General features: G+C 41.4%; 1 protein-coding gene across 1 annotated transcript in view; it reads left to right on the forward strand.

Moving 5' to 3' along the window:
* FBLN7 (fibulin 7) overlaps window positions 1-17,918 on the forward strand; it is a 142,439-nt gene that overhangs the window by 82,660 nt on the left and 41,861 nt on the right. The window contains exon 2 of the mRNA XM_089693264.1: window positions 17,188-17,347. Coding sequence (XP_089549390.1) covers window positions 17,188-17,347 — 160 coding nt within the window. The remainder of the gene's footprint in view (window positions 1-17,187; window positions 17,348-17,918) is intronic.

The following is a 17,918-nucleotide window of genomic DNA, read 5'->3' on the forward strand; positions in this document are numbered from 1 at the left end:
TAAACGCAAACACTTATAAACATGCTTAGCTGCGTTTACAAGCATTTGGCATTTGAAACTCTGATAAAATCTATTCCTGAACGCAAGTTTGGTGCGTTCAAAAAAAACAACTGTAAACTCAACTGCCTGTAAGGGTACATGGACACATAGGAAAACATTAGGGAGAGTTCAGGGGCTGCTGAAAAAAATGCAGAAAAGCTCCTGAACGTCAGTTTATCAGCTGCAGTGTACATGAGCCCTTAACTATGACACGTTTTTTAATGTTCTCTGTGTCCTGCAAGAGAGGTTCACCTTCACCTCCTGTTCCAAGAACACAACAGGAATTAAGAGAAGATCTCTACTACGTGAGGGCATACCCGTCTTAGGCAATTGTCCCCAGGACAGGTTTAAACATTTCCCATTACCTCAGTTTCCTGTGATGATTCAAAAAACATTGGATTTCCTTGTATGCAGACTCTGCTTCAAATTTATATTGGACACATACACTTAATTTGGACTTCAACACACTATTGTGGTACTCCAGTCCTAATGACTTTCTCCAGTACAAGTCCAGAGCAGGGGCGGACTGACAACTCATGGGGCCCTTGGGCAATAGGGGATCATGGGGCCCCTGTGTCCTTGCCCAAACTCAAAAAAGCCTATGAAAAAGGTACCAGGGGCATCTCATGGGGCCCCCTACTGACCCCGGGCCCTCGGGCAGTGCCCGAGTTTCCAAATGGTCAGTCGTGATTTGTAATAATTGTGATGATTATGGCTTACAGCTCATGAAAACTCCAAATCCACAATCTCAGAGAATTAGAATATTGTGAAAAGGTGCAATATTCTCGGCTCAAAGTGTCCCACTCTAATCAGCTAATTAAGCTATAACACCTGCAAAGGGTTCCTGAGCCTTTAAATGGTCTCTCAGTCTGGTTCAGTAGGAATCACAATCATGGGAAAGACTGCTGACCTGACAGTTGTGCAGAAAACCATCATTGACACCCTCCATAAGGAGGGAATGCCTCAAAAGGTAATTGCAAAAGAAGTTGGATGTTCCCAAAGTGCTGTATCAAAGCACATTAATAGTTATGTGGAAGGGAAAAGTGTGGAAGAAAAAGGTGCACAAGCAGCAGGGAAGACCGCAGCCTGGAGAGGATTGTTAGGAAAAGGCCATTCAAAAGTGTTGGACTTTCACAAAGAGTGGACTGAGGCTGGAGTCAGTGCATCAAGAGCCACCACACACAGACGGATCCTGGACATGGGCTTCAAATGTCGTATTCCTCTTGTCAAGCCGCTCCTGAACAACAAGTAACGTCAGAAGCGTCTTACCTGAACTAAAGAAAAACAGACCTGGTCTGTTGCTCATTGGTCCAAAGTCTTCTTTCTGATGAGAGCAACTTTTACATCTCATTTGGAAACCAAGGACCCAGAGTATGGAAGGAAGAATGGAGAGGCACACACTGCAAGATGCTTGAAGTCCAGGAAGAAGTTTCCACAGTCTGTGTTGATTTGGGGAGCCATGTCATCTGCTGGTGTTGGTCCACTGTGCTTCATTAAGTCCAGGGTCAACGCAGCCATCTACCAAGAGATTTTGGAGCACTTCATGCTTCCTTCCACAGACGAGATTTATGGGGATACTGACTTCATTTTCCAGCAGGACTTGGCATCTGCCCACACTGCCAAAAGCAACAAAACCTGGTTCAATGACCATGGGATTACTGTGCTTGATTGGCCAGCAAACTCGCCTGACCTGAACCCCATAGAGAATTTATGGGGCATTGCCAAGAGAAAGATGAGAGACATGAGACCGAACAATGCAGAAGAGCTGAAGGCTGCTATTGAAGCATCCTGGTCTTCCATAACACCTCAGCAGTGCCACAGGTCGATAGCTTCCATGCCACGCCGCATTGAGGCAGTAATTGGTGCAAAAGGGGCCCAAACCAAGTACTGAGTACATATGCATGCTTATACTTTTCAGAGGTCCGATATTGTTCTATGTACAATCCTTGTTTTATTGATTGCATGTAATATTCTAATTTTCTGAGATTGTGGATTTGGGGTTTTCATGAGCTGTAAGCCATAATCATCACAATTATGACAAATCACAGCTTGAACTATCTTGCTTTGCATGTAATGAGTCTATCTCATATATTAGTTTCACCTTTTAAGTTGCATTACTGAAATAAATTAACTTTTGCACAATATTCTAATTTTTCGAGTTTCACCTGTAGATCAAGGACTATTGTAGGTTAGTGTCAAGGTTAAAGGTCCGGTCAGTATGTAGGTAGGATAAAAAAAACATTTATTTTCAGTGTCAAAGTGTTTAGATAAAAAATGTGCACTATTGTTTATTGGCCCTATTACAGGTAAAACAGCAAAGAAACACATAATATACACATACTAGGGGGCATTCAAGTCAAACTAGCAGCATGGAGCCACTACACGCCATATAAGTGGCAAGTATGGCCTAATACTGATAGGCAGTGCACATGTCACGGGCCAGTCCTGAGACTGTTAATCAAGATGGCAGACAGTGTTTGTGCGTTCATGGAACAGCTTGTGGTGATGAAGTTCTTGAACAAAGGTGTAAAACCCGCAGATATCTGCTGAAGAATTCAAGCACAGTACAATGATGATAAGACATTCAGCTTCAGTAAGACATTTGAATGTGTAAAAGTTTCAAAGATGGCCGTACATCTGTCATTGATGATCCAGGCCATGGTAGTTCCCAGACCATAGCAGTCATTCTTGTGAACATACTCCAAGAGATAGACAAACGAAACCAGCGCTCCAATCTTCATGCAAACCAAGGAATTGCCAAAATGCCAATCGAAGAGGTGCTGCCCTTCTAAGACCGGGAAATCTGACCACTGGTAAATGAAAACAAACAAGGGCACAGTCTCATCATGCATTACCGTGGTATACCACGTAATTTATTAAATAAAAAAGGATGTATACTCACAAACCAACGTGATTATAGGCAGTATGAGTGATCTCAGAGCTCTGAGGAAGGGGGTTCAGCCCCCGAAACGCGTCAGCTTATCCGCATCATTAGACACAGTTGTATTGTGACTGTTTTTGTGGATCACTCACACTGCCTATAATCACATTGGTTTGTGAGTATACATCCTTTTTTATTTAATAAATTACGTGGTATACCACAGTAATGCACGATGAGAGTGCGCCCTTGTTTGCTTTCATTATTCTTGTGAACATATTAGAACGCCTGATTCTGGATAATTGATGCATAACCTGTCGTGAAATTGCACAAGAGATTAATCTTTCTGTGGGAATGGTGAACACAATAATAATGAAATGAGGCAGGTTGTCCTAGGAGGGTTCACGCTTACTGACAAATCTTTTTATGCCAAAGCTTTCCAGGCTTTAGTTAAACACTGGGATAAGTATATACATTTTAGCAGGGGAGTATACTAAAAATTTAACTGCAGTTTCCACTCCTTTGAAATTTGTTCTTTTATTATATAAACTCAAAGGTCCGGGTTTGACTTGAACGCCCCTCGTATATGGCGTGAACCTCGGGAATGGGAGACTTTAATTTGGGGTTTTTGGTGGTGGGTCATGGTAATGGCAAGAAATATAATTTATTTTTTTTTTACACTTTTGGGCAGTTTTAACTTTATTTAATAAGCTGCATTCAAACATTAGGATTTGTTTTACCTGCAGGCATTAAGGGGTTAAAGTAATGTCTGCATCAGAAAATATTATATACCCTTAGGGGTCGCTGTTGATTTGGGTCCCCCTATAGTCATGCACAGCCAGGCAATCTGCATTCTCCACACAAGCTTGCATTCAAAGTCAGAAATCAGTCCTTGAGCTTTTGTTTTGTTTTATTGAGGGGGTTTTGAGGACAAACTTCCTGGAACTATTCACAAGCTTTCTCTTCTGCATCACAGTCTCCTAGATGAAATTCTCCTCTTTACCCAGCAATTTGGAGGTTTTCTTGAGCAGGGAATCTGATTCCTGTCCCTTTAAATGGGTGAACAAGTAGGGTTACTAGTATGGGGCTAATCTGATTTCCCATCAGATTGCTCCTTCCTCTATCCGCACAGGGAGTGCAGGTGTACTCACTCAGACTTTCTCCTCTACCGCTTGCAGGTTGGCTGCTGCTACCAGGCCTATCAGCTGGGCTGCTCTTTCCCTGCCATACAGGTGGTCCTCGCTCAGAGGGCCAGTGAGTATCTAGTTTTCCGCCTTTCCAACTCCAGGCTCGCAGGCAGGCCCCATCCCACTAGGCCTCCTGACAGCCTTCCTCCTCACAGCCTTACATCTTCCTTTCCACAGTCCTTTCCTTCTTTCACCTCCTCCTACTGAGCAGGCTCCATCACGTTTAAGGGAGTTCAGCCCCTTGCCAAGCATTGGGGATTGGCTGAGGTCCCTCAAGAGTGCAGCCAGCCACTCCTCAGATCCACCCACTGCTTCCAAGGCCCCACCTCCGAAAGCCTCAGAGCAAAGGGAAATTCCAGAGGGGCTGACCTGCAGAATGCCTCAGCCCTGACCACATTTGACCCCTCTGGCTATTACACCTGAGCTGCTATCAGCTCCTGTCTAACCATTAGGATCTAACTCCCCCTAGCTAAACTAGGAGGGTGCTACATATAGAATGTGGATCTTCATGTCTCATCTCTCCTCATTTTAACCCTCATCATCGTGTGTTTTTTTGAGGGGAGTGTTGATGCATGTTGCAACTTGGAATGAATGCACCCATTTTTGCCGCAACACACAGATCATTAGCATTTGTTTGTTGGGATGCCCTGAAAAGAAGATATGTCCTGCAACACCCTGTAGTGCATGTATGACAATCTAGTGTTTGTAGGCAGTGTGAGAACTAGCATCAAGGGTAGAGCTTTAAAGCACACAGCCACTCACTTTCTTCTTTTTAAGGGCCATTTTTGCCAAATTTTATTTAAAAGAAAGTTCCATAAGTCCAAAACCATAGATTTCCCTCACAGGGGTTTTCAGAATTTTACTCTTCCAAACACAGACCTTTGGCCTCCTGGCTTATACATCCAATCCTGTTGCTCTGGCCTTCCACTTCAGGCTCATAGCTGTCTCCTGCAAACTCTTTTCTAAAGAGCTCTTTGCACACAGCTAGCAGCCCCTTGCTGCTCTGGCTCCCACCTCTCCTCGGTGGAGATCTCCTGACTCCTAGGCAATGACCTCCTGTCAGCCGGGGTGGAGCCCAGTACCCTAGTCAGGTTAATATTTAAATCCCTGCACACACCTGTACAATTAGTGTGCTGGGGGTTAAAAAAATATGGACCCAGGATTGGAGATTTCATCCCTCCCAAATCACTTTGAAATCTCCTGGCCCCAGGTCCTGAAACAGACTTTACGAACAAATGAGGAAACGGAAAAGCCATTTTTCTCTGCATTGAACAAACCGCCTGGAGCCCCTCAACCTGTTTAGTTGAGAATCCTGGGTTATAACCTTGATTCCCACTGTGAGAGAGCACAGAACTGTCACAGCAGATTTACAATAATCATAAAGTTAAAATACATACTTTGAAGATGCTTTACCTGTCAAGGATTTGTATCTCGTTTCTGAAACTTTCACATCAAAATGCAGAGCTAGCATGGTGGCCTTAAACTTATCTGCTGCAGATATACAAAGCAGTTAGGGGATCTCCTTGCTTTTAAATATGTTACTATAGCTCTCTGTATCCCATTGGGGAGATTTCCAATTTGATTTCTGTCCTGTAGATACAACAGGAATTGGAAATCTTTCCAAAGTGAGGCCTCTCAAAACAATGGTCACTGCAATAAGTATCCCCACTGGAAGATTCCCTCTTTCAAAACTCAAACATTTGGGTTTTCAATGGTCATGGTTACAAGACAAAAAAAGTGAATCTTCCTACAGGGGACACAGCAATAAAATCTTGACAGGAGTTCTAATGCCTCTCCTCTCTATCCAAAATTAAAAAAACACATTTTGGCTTTAGTTAAAATAATCTTTATGAATGGGTAAAATATAATAGTGAAACAGTATTGTTAAATTATGGCAAAATTGGTGATGACATTTTTTAGAGCAAGCTTTTAAAATTACTGCCATCCTTGAAAATTAAAATAATTCTGGTCTTTCCACATGTCCGACACACATAGCTGGGTTCCACCTAACATACAGAGTTGCAGGGCATCATGTTTGTGCTCTACCCAAGCATACATACTGGGTTCATGTGCATAAATGTTGGAGCTAGAACTCTCCTCCACATCCTCCTGGACACTGCATACTTTAACCCCTTCACGTCTGGAGTACTTTCACATTAGCAACTTTTTTACAAGTGGTTCAGAATGAAGCTGAAGAAGTCAATTGACCTACTGAAACCCATGAAACATGGGGGCCTGGGCCACCTGAGGCATGGTATATGAGGGGGTTGTCTTTCACCACCAGGCAGGGCACTCATTTCCCTATATCACCACCCACTCTATAGCTGACCAGATTTGCACTAGTAAAGTATATACTCCTCATCCCAGGCATTGGCTGTACTTAACACATCCCTTCCAGTAAAATATCACTCAGAGGCTTCCTTTTGCAAAAGTAGTTTCTTTACGTTTCTAAAATGCAAACAAAAGCGTCCAAATTCTGGACATAATTTCCATATAACAGCAAATAAAATTTGATCCAAAACTTTAAAACATTGTCCTTTTAGAGTAAAGAGAGCACTTATACCCATAACCCTAGTTCTTAATCTCCTAGTCCAGGTCTTTCTCTGAGATTTCCCTTCTGACCCTCCCCTCAAAGGGAGAGACCACACAAAACTCCCTCCAGTATTCTCTCTCTCTGGTAGCGCTAGACAGTCTCTCCAAAGAAGCCCTTAATCTGAGACTCCTCCTACCTTATAAAGGGGCACCCCACTTCACCCTCTGACGCTAGAAAGAGCAACCCTTAAAGGGGAATCTTCCACCTGCCTACATGTCTCATAAATATGTTTACGTCAAAGCTGCTTAACTTAGCCTATGTTGTTTAATTTATGTGGTGTCCTAGAGAAAGGATAAAATTAGTAGTACGTAATAATGAATCTCAGAATTTGTAGAGAACATGAGATGGTCACAGAGCAAAACGTCTACTGAAACGTCACTTAACTGATCCTAAAAGCTGAACACCAGTCTGACTTTTTATTACACCTTTTAAAAGCAATCCCCCACTTTAACCAAATCTCTACATATATTTTTTATATAACAGCAGCACCTGAATAATCCACCTTGAAAGATGACATCCACAGTGCTTGATTATTCTGTCTTCTGGTTCATAAAACCAATCTCTGCTGTCCTAATCCCTTCACCTGTGCTACTGATTGTGTGAATGTCCCTGTACTTTCTTGGCAAGGCACCACCGATGTCTTTAAGTAAGAAGTGCCTGGGATGTGTGGACCTGTTTTCCCGATCTGCCCTATCCTCCTTACTTTTTGGTGGGCAGCATATGCAAATGTCAGTGTTCCAGGTGGGTAAATTACGTGGTTATGTGGGTGGTTACTTGAAAGCAAGAAACTGTTCTGTCACCAACTCTCCTGATTACATGTCCCCAAGATCATGGGAATTGTAATTCTATGAGCAGCAGCTAGATCCTGGGGTAAAATGATGTATGGCTCATCAAAGATCCCTCCTCTAGGCTGCCATGGACATGGATGAATGTATGAGTAACTTATAGTCATGTCATGGCAACTTGAAAACTTTTTCTTAGAAATGCTATAAGCAATTTATATTATTTTTGGCTATTTGGGCGAACATTGGGAACAGAAGTTTATAATGGAAACTCGTGTTCATCCTGGAGTTCAGCTTTAAGGCTCAGAATGTGTTGCTATGGACACTTTATTCAATCTAGTGAATCAACTGCTCTAAACATGTTTTGCATGCTTGTTGCTGAATCCATCATTTTGCTGTGAAATGTTTGTGTGGTTTACTGGCAGCGGTGTGAATGGAAAGGTTATAGGTCACATCTGCGGTAAGCTCTTACCTCAACGCTAACCTGGCCTTTCTGTAACAAGCTAATGAGACAAGACTGAAGAAGGGTGACTAGTGTATGCTGCATACCATAAATGTTTTCTTGTCAGGGTTCAATGGCTGGTTTGATAGCATAAGCTAGCTGGTGCACAAAGTGATACATTGTAAACAGTTTTAGGACCAGAGTATTTCGCCAATGTGCTAATTACGTTGTTAGGCCTGATGATTGCGTTGTCTGAAAGTGATTATAAATACAACCTTTCAGATACATATTAGAGGCTTTTCAATTTCGAGGCATCCAATCAAACCAATAACATGCACACATGGAAAGTTGCACACATTTTTTTATAAGTTTCATACAGGATATAGTATTTTACAAGCTGGATGTTTACACTGTATTTTATGAAGTTTATATTATTAAAAAAACTATAACTGTATTATTAATAATATATATATTTTTTAACCTATGCCTTGTTACATAATAGGTCTAAGTGAGGTTGAGAGTTATGTTACTTGATATTTTCAGTTTATGTGCACTGGATGACACATGCGCACACCAATATGTACACACCGAAGTGACGAGTTAAAAAAAGATCTCACAATAGAAGTTAGCATTGATATGTGTTTTTTAGCCCTGGTATATCAGTGGGGGGCAGTTTACCTTATCAATCTATAAAATGTTCATAAATTCATATTGGCCTTGCCTTCTTTGCCAAAACCTACATTTGCTTGAATACCTTACTCCAGACATTTTTTTTTTTTTTTTTGATAGACCAGGAAAGAATTTAAATTTATATTAGGTTCTGTATATTAATCCATTGAGGAAATTTTCCCGCACTTCCTTTGCCACAAAAAAATTAGGGCAGTACCAGAACTGAAAGGAACGGACATCAATAAAACATTGACAGAGGTTCTAACCCTTCCCTTCTTTCACATACTGTACCTGTATGCGGATCCTGGAATGAAGAGGATAGCCTCTTGCACAGTTTCTATCCATGTGTCCTATGGAGGTTGAGACAGGGTCTACAGAGGTGAAGGAGTCCAAGTGCCAGGGTTCACACTCTGAAGATTGGATTTTGGGCGCTCTGGCATCAGATGAGCAGGGGTATGACTGGCGGTACGCTGTGGATACATCAAGCTCAGTTATAAGTGGAGTTGAGTCACAAGTCTGCTCCAGTAACAGCTGAGAAAGAAGGCACCAAATAACAGGCAGTTTCAAAGTTAGGAATAAGAAGAGGTCGGCATCAAGCAGGCAGGGAGGTACAAAGTCAACGGGCAGGATATTGGTCAGAAATTCAGGCCGAGATTGGTAATGAAGATGAGCAGCAAACATAGGCAGACAATGATAATCCAAAAGCAGGTCAGGTGAAAGCTGGGTAAATAACTAGGTTAATGTAAGTTTCAGGATCAGGGACACGGGCCTGAAAAGCCATTCAGCAATAATCCGGTGCAGGGCTCTGCTTTAATTAGCTACCTTGACACCAGTGAACATGCCCACATGTATGCTGTGATGTGCACGTGCTGGTGTGAACAGCATGCACATGCGCAACCCTGCATGTGTAGTAAGGCTTTAATGCCAATGAACATGCACACACTTATGAGCATGCACATTAGCCTGATGGTTGGCACAATGTTCCTAGCACCAATGCTACTAAAATTTGTTTTTACTTTTCTGTGCGCCCTTTCATTAAAAATGCTTTTTTTCCTTTATTTATACTGTAAGAAACCTGTATCTATTGATTTGAATACCAAACATAATAAAAATTGGTTTTGTATTTATATAGACTTTAACTACCAAGTAATTATAGACCTGTTAGTTTAACTTCTACAGTTGGGAAGATACTGGAGAGTTTAATAAAAGACCATATAGATGAGTTCTTGCTTGAAAAAAATATTTTAAGCAACAGACAGCATGGATTCATGAAAGACAGAAGTTGTCAAACAAATCTGTTTTTTTTTCTTTTTATGAGGAGGTAAGCAAAACCTTGGACAGAGGGGTGGCGGTGGACGTTGAATGCTTGGATTTTGCGTTTGACACAGTTCCCCACACACGGCTAATGTGTAAGGTAAAGTCTACAAGCTTGGAAAAATCCCTATGTATATGGATAAGAAAACTGGCTAAAAGACTGAATTAAGAGAGTAGTGGTTAATGATTCATACTCTGAATGGTCTAGGGTTGTCAGTGGTGTACCCCAAGGTTCAGTGTTGGGACCCTTACTTTTTAATATATTTATAAACGATATAGGGTCTGGGATTAAAAATACCATTTCAGTCTTTGCAGAGGACACCAAGGTTTGCATTGGAATAATATCCTTACAGGATGTCTCCAATTTACAAGCCGACCTCAATGCACTGTTTAATTGGGCAACTATGTGGCAAATGAGGTTTACTGTTGATAAATGTAAGGTTTGGCACTTGGGGGCTAAGAATATGCATGCATCATACATACTAGGGGGGGTACAACCTGGGGAATCAATGGTGGAGAAGGATCTGGGAGTTCTGGTAGATCAGAAGCTTAATAATGGCATGCAATGCCATGCTGCGGTTTCTAAAGTGAGCAAAATCCTCTCTTGTATTAAAAGAGGTATAGACTCCAGAGAGAGAGATATCATTTTACCCCTGTACAAAGCATTAGTAAGACCTCATCTGGAATATGCAGTTCAGTTTAGGGCACCAATTCACAAAAAGAATTTGGGGGAACTAGAGAACGTGCAGAAAAGGGCAACCAAACTGATAAGAGGCATGGAGGAGCTCAGCTATGAGGAAAGTTTAGAAGAACTGAATTTATTCTGTCTTGAGAAGAGGAGATTAACCCCTTGACATCAACGTAACACAAATATATGGCCTCACAGAACTGGGCTTTTTTCATGGGGCCGCATATTTGCATACCACAATGTCACTGAGAGCACTGGATCTTGTTCTAACGATCGGGACCCGGGACTCCCGATTCCGGGTTACATGATCACTGTGATAGCAAATCAGAGGCTATCACAGCGATCAGTCACTGTACAGCCCGGCCCCCTTGTTTTTTTTTTTTATTCCTCTGAATGGAGGAGAGAGATACATTGTATCTTTCTAACTCCTGGCATAGAGGGGGAAAAATGTTTGTAAAAGAAAAAAAGATAAAAAGAAAAAGGAAAAAATAGCTAGATCAAGGTTTGATCTAGTTCAGTGCCAGGGTTAGTGTTTGGGTCAAGGTCAAAAGGTCAGGGTCAAAGGTTAGGATTTAAAAAAAAAATTGGTATCGGTGTCAGTTAGTGTCCGTGTCAGTGTGTTTTAGGAAAAAAAAGACAAAAACAAAATGTGCACAATTATTTCTGGGCTGTACTATGGGTATAAACAACAAATAACCTATGCATATATGGTATTGCTGCGATAGTCAAGAGCTGGAGAATTTTTTTTGGGTTGTTCTTTGGTGGTAGGTTATAGTAGTAAAAAGAAACTCACAGCTAAATAAAAAATTTTTTTTTGTACTATTTTGGGCCAGTTTTCCTTTGGTAATAAAAAACAATCAGGAGATATCCATTACCATTTACCACCAAATGGAAGCCCAATTTGTCCTGAAAAAAACAAGGTATAATTTACCTGGATGCACAAAGTAGTTGTGATGATATGTACAGTTTTACTAATACATGTCAACGTTGCAAAATTGTGCTTAGGCATTTCGATTTGATTTACCCTTAGGCGTGAAGGGGTTAAGGGGGGATATGATCAACATGTATAAATACATCAATGGTTCATATAATGAACTTGGTGTAGAGTTATTCACCCTGAGGTCATCACAGAGGACAAGGGGACACTCTTTACGTCTGGAGGAAAAGACATTTAATCTCCAAATATGGAAAGGTTTCTTCACAGTAAGAGCTGTGAAAATGTGAAATAGACTCCCTCAAGAGTTCATTTTGGCCAGCTCAGTAGATTGCTTTAAAAAAGGCCTGGATTCTTTCCTAGATACACAGAATATAACTGGATACTAACATTTTATAGGTAAAGTTGATCCAGGGAATACCCAATTGCCTCTCAGGGGATCAGGAAGGAATTTTTTTCCTCTGCAAGAGCAAACTGGATCATGCTTTGTTGGTTTTTTGCCTTCTGGATCAACTGTGGGTATAGGATTATCACTTTTTTTTATGGCTGAAAAAAGACAAAGGTCCATCTAGTTCAGCCAGACTAACTATCTAACTAGATATAAATGGCCTTTATGAGCACTAATTGGCCCAGTCACCCCTTTGTTATCAGACTAAACATCAACATATCAGTGCCTAAGGCCATTTTTTCTTTGTAATCTATCACAGGCTTAGAATTTAGAGAAGGTAGCTAAGTATCGAAAAAAAAAAACATATGGCAGAGGAATTATAGTGTTAAGCCATTAAAGTGTTGAGCTTTTTGCTACTGAAGAAATATGTTATCTTAGTCTGTTTCCATTATTTGAGTTCTGTGATCTTCTTTTCATATCTGACATTTCAGCCAGATGGACAGGGGCCAACCAGAGCTATATCTTGCATGGTATCTGAAACCAAAACCAATGGCAGGTGGAACCATTTATTCAATATACCTAGATAAAATCCTCTTCGCTGACAATGGTAACAATCTGCAGTCATCTAATACTTGCATTATATTTAGCCAACCGATTAAAATCCCAGACTCCTTTCATATTTGAAATGTTATAATAAAATTTTTCCTCCTTTCAAAGTTGGCATTTGTAGTGTTATGAAACTTCGCAGGGTGTTTTGATAGGATGATGTGATGAAAGCATCCTAAAGCTAATGTGCTACCTGCATTGGCTTTGTAATCTAAAGCAGATGTAAACAAACACGTGTACTTTATTTCCTGTATTTTCATATAATTTATTTATTGTTTCATATTTTTATTAAAATTAATTAAAAGTAAGACATGGTTCTTAGTGTATTATTATTATTATACAGGATTTATATAGCGCCAACAGTTTGCGCAGCACTTTACAATATAAGGGAGACAGTACAATTACAATACATTTTAGTACAGAAGGAATAGGACGGCCCTGCTGGTGGAGCTTACAATCTAAAGGAAGGGGGAGGTGATACAAAAGGTGATAGCTGCGGGGGATGATCTGGTGGAGGTGATTCAAGTACAGTTCTTAGATGAAGGTGGGGTAGGCTTCCCTGAAGAGGTGAGTTTTCAAAGATCGCCTAAAGGCAGACAGGGTGGGGGCTGACTGGACATGCTGTGGTAGGGAGTTCCAGAGAATGGGAGAGGCTCTGGAGAAGTCCTGGAGGCGAGTGTGGGAGGAGGTGATGAGGGATCTAGAGAGGAAGATATCTTGGGAGGAGCGGAGTGGGCGATTTGGGCGGTATCTGTGGATGAGGTTGGCGATGTAGCTAGGGGCAGTGTTGTGGATGGCTTTGTAAGCTGTGGTTAGTATTTTGAATTCTATACGTTGGGTTAGTGGAAGCCAGTGGAGGGATTGGCAGAGAGGGGCAGCAGTCGCTGATTGGTTGGTGGTGTATATGAGTCTAGTAGCAGCATTCATAATAGACTGAAGGGGGGATAGCCTGTGTAACGGTAGACCAGTGAGGAGGTAGTTGCAGTAATCGAGGCGGGATATAACCAAGGCGTGGATAAGTTGTTTTGTGGTGTCATTGGTCAGGAAGGGGCGGATTTTGGAAATGTTCCGGAGGTTGAGGCGGCAGGATTTAGCCAGTGAGTGGATGTGGGGCCCTGTGCATACCTTTAGTGTACAAGAAATATAAACATCAGTACAGGACAGTCACACATTGAGACTTTGTCAATAACGTTTGTCAGATGGCATGGGAAGACATGCTAACTAGTACACTAAATCATGAGCCTAAATTGAAACCATAGTGCAGGGTTACTGACTACCAGTATACACCCAATAGTGGTGCCTACTAGGCACTTAGAGTCCACACTCACAGAATGGGATTGTCCGAGGAACCGTGACCTAACGGGAAAAGGGTAGAGAAGAAATGGAGGGGAAGAGAGGAGCAAGGGTTGGTCCTGGGGGTTCAAGGAAGATCCAGGCTATTAGCCAGGCAAGTAAGAGGGCTACTCAGGATTAAAGTAGCGCATTAGGGCAGCAATAAAGACTCATTGAAATGAGAAGGAAGTGGTGAACCCAGGGTTTCCAAAACTTTGTGTAGTAATCCACTCTATTCTGAAGGACTGCGTCAATTTTAGCATGAATCATAGCCCTAGTAATCTTGTGTTTTTATTTTGATTATGATAAGGGAGCTAGTTTTCCAAGCCTTCATTATGTTATGTTTGGTGGCCAAAGTTATAGAGGAGCAGCTTAATTCAGTTAGGTTAGGTTAGAGGGTGTAAATTGAGCAGTGCAAAAAGTGGATTGGGGTCAATTATAGTAGACAAGAGCATTGAAATTATTTTTTCCCAGAATCGTATAGCTATGGGGCAGAACCACCAGATATGTAGGTGTGCACCACTGTCCGCAGAGCCTCGAACCGGTCGGTGGATAATGTGGGATGAACCTAAAGATTCTGGCAGGGACCAATGGGTCAGGACTTTATTGTTGACTCTACTGCATTAAAGTTTTGGATGGAGGATTTATCCGTGGTCCAGACTGGCATCAAAGCAATCACTTCTGGGGAAAGTCCCAGGTCCAGTTCCCAGCAATGTGTAGTTGGGGGGTATGGAATCAGGTTTGTTCAATAGTTGGAAGCAGGGGAGGACTGACTGACTCATGGGGCTCCTGGGCAATAGGGGATCATGGGGCCCCTGTGTCCTTGCTCACACTCAAAAAAGCCTATAAAAAAGGTACCAGGGTCATTTCATGGGGCCCCCTACTGACCCCGGGCCCTCGGGCAGTGTGCAGTGCTTGAATGGTCAGTCCGCCCCTGGTTGGAAGTAGAGATGAGATACTGTATAAGCCCAGGGGTGTAAATGTCCCATTTGCAGACACTTTCAAAGAAGGTCATCCTATTTAGAGGGAAGTTTGGTGTGGTATAAGGAGCAATAGAAATGTTTGAGCTGCAGGTATCGAAATAGACCTGAGTTGGGGAGGCCATGGGTTTTCCGTGGAGAGGGAAAGGATTTAAATGCTTCCTGTAATTTTTTTTACTGTTTTTAATTGTAAAACCTCCCATATCTATGTATTATTTACTGTGCACATTCTTAAGTTCTGTTTTTACAGTACACGTTAAGCATTTTAGCAGCACCCAGTTATTGACACAGAATATGCCTTTTCCTTATCACCCTAAAAATTGTTAACTCACGTTGACATCTCTGCTTTGCTGAAGGTTAGCCATGCCAAAACAGCTGTTTGCAAACTAATTACTGGTTATATATTTGGCTGTACCTGTTATAACAGCAGTTTTTGGATTATCAATCTGCATTAAACCATAACCACACAAACTGTACAGTATATTTCATTTGTCTATAGTAGATTAGAGAGCAATAGAAGGTGATTGTTTCTATGGACTATTGTGCTTGTCATTGCTTTTTAGCTTGTTTATTATTTTGTAAATAACCTGCTGGTTTTAAATTGGCATTCAAGAGCAGTCTACAGAGGCACCCTCCATGAGGTTTATAGCTTCAACGGGGCATTAAAATTGCTTGCCAATGGATGGCACCATTGAATAACATGAGTACATCAGCCTTATCATTCTCCAAAAAATCTCAGCTTCTATTTATGTCATAATGTAGCAATGTTTCAGAGACTCTATGAAACACGTTCCTCGGACAGTAGTGATATGCTTTGTCATGCAGGACAACGTAACAAATTTACTTTTATGGAGACCCTACCAACAGCATAAACTTATCCTCTGTTTTCCTACTAATTCAGTAGGGGAAAGGAGTCAGCAGGGGCGGACTGACCATTTGAGCACTCGGACACTGCCCGGGGTCAGTAGGGGGCCCCATGAAATGCCCCTGGTACCTTTTTATAAGCTTTATTGGGTGTGCTTTGAGTGTGGGCAAGGACACAGGGGCCCCATGATCCCCTATTACCCGGGGGCCTCATGAGTTTAAGTCCGCCCCTGGTCAGGGGTTAATTAAAATATTCATTTGTTCTAAGTATGAAAAGCCTGTGACTCAGTCCCCTTCCTCTCAAAATGATGGTGCTGGTGCTTGGTAATTGGCCACTCTGGCACCCAGTGCTGTCAAATGGAAATGGAAATGTTCTCAGTCCTGCTTAATCTTCAGATCATGATGGTCTTGAGTGCCGGGCAAATGAAATGAAGGTGAGTATAAGCAAGCAGCTGTTGAGGCTGCTATTAAAATTAACCTGTTACTTTTTCATGCATGGGCAAAACACAGGTTAATTTCCAAATTTATGAACGTGGTTTCATCCAAAGGCATAGTGCAGTGACTCACAGCAAACAAATTCTGAATACATTTCAAGTCAATGCAAATTTAATTCTACACTGTACTCATGAGTTAGAGCTGATTCACATATGTGCGGAGAAGATTGAAGCTCAGGTTTCACAGCTAATTGATACAGAAGTTTTTTAATGGTTCAGGTCAGGTTTACATCAGTTTCAGGACAGGATTAGTTCAGGATTTTATCATGTTCAAATATATACATAACCGTTCCCATAAAAGTCAATAGCCTGTAATCCACACCTGAACTGGACCACACTACTCAGGACTCTTTTTCAATCACTGAACCCATACTGCCAGTGCACCAGACATATGTGAACAGGCACCATAGGAAGCAATGTTATTTCACATGTCATGCAGATTGGATTCGGTTCAAACCACATATATGTGAACCTGCATCAACTGCCTATTTCACATAGTCATTTTACATTTTAATTTATAAAGCAAATTTGAAGTATGATATAGGATGAATGAAAGAATGGAGAAGTTGGATGAAAATTTATTTTTGTGCCTTTTACATACAAACAGTAACTTTACAAAATACTGTCTGCCTGAACTTTGCTCACAGATACTCATAGTGGTCACTTCATTAGTATCGCTAGAAAGCTAACCACTTGGCCATATATTGATCCCTAACAATAATAAGATTCACTAACTGTATAATGTGATGTTTCTTTCTGTATAATTTACTTAAATGCCTTGATTGGGTCCTCACACTAAAAAGCTGTTGCTAAATTATGTTAATATGATAGAAGCAATTTATGAAAACATTATTTAATATAAGCAGCTGTTGCATGTCTTGCAAACTCTTTTTTGCTTGTTAATAGATTTTCTTTAAATAACCCAGAAAACATGAATAACTTGACATGTGTCAGAATTATAAGGTATACTGTTCTAAAATGCTGTTTTTCATCACAGAACTGCCTCAACAAGCAGCAACTCTTAGCTGCCATTCGACAGATGCAGCAGTTCTTAAAAGGACAAGAAACAAGATTTGCAGAAGGAATCCGAATCATGAAGAGCCGACTAAATAACTTACAAAATACTGTCATTAAAGCTAGCCCAGATGCACCACCAGGTTAGTATCTTTAATACATAAATAGTGATATGTGGGGGTATTTTACTAAAGGTGTAGAGCATTTCAAGTGAACTCACACCCACTAAAAAATACTTTTTAGGGCTTGTTGGCTCACTTTTCTTTAAAGGAGAAACTAAAAGTTCCACAGAATGAAAGGTTACTTTTCTAGGAATTTCGACCATCATTTCGAAACGTGAAAATAAGGAACTTTAGCCTCCTGACTCACTCGTGTAGCACCACTGCTTAGGCCTCAAGCCTAGGCCTTTGGTCTGGTCCCACAGACTGTTATATAGCACCACTGTGGTCATGTAGCATCCAATACCTCTCTTGCAACTCTATTTGCACTTGTCCATGAACTGGACTGGGCAGGGAACCCTCTATGTCCCAAGTGGGACCCTCCTGTCTCCTAGCCTGTGACCTCCTGGCTTTTGGGTGGAGTATACTTGTTCCCTCACTTGAGTCCTGAGCTGTTGCAATGTCTTTGAATATAGAGGGTGTGCACACTTGCGCACACACACACACACACAGCTTGCCAGGCTCCAGTAAGACCTGGACACCATGTAGAAGGCTT

This window comes from Staurois parvus, unplaced genomic scaffold (assembly GCF_062004578.1).
Source record: "Staurois parvus isolate SC_StPar_1 unplaced genomic scaffold, SC_StPar_1.0 ptg000619l, whole genome shotgun sequence".
Lineage (NCBI taxonomy): Eukaryota > Metazoa > Chordata > Amphibia > Anura > Ranidae > Staurois > Staurois parvus.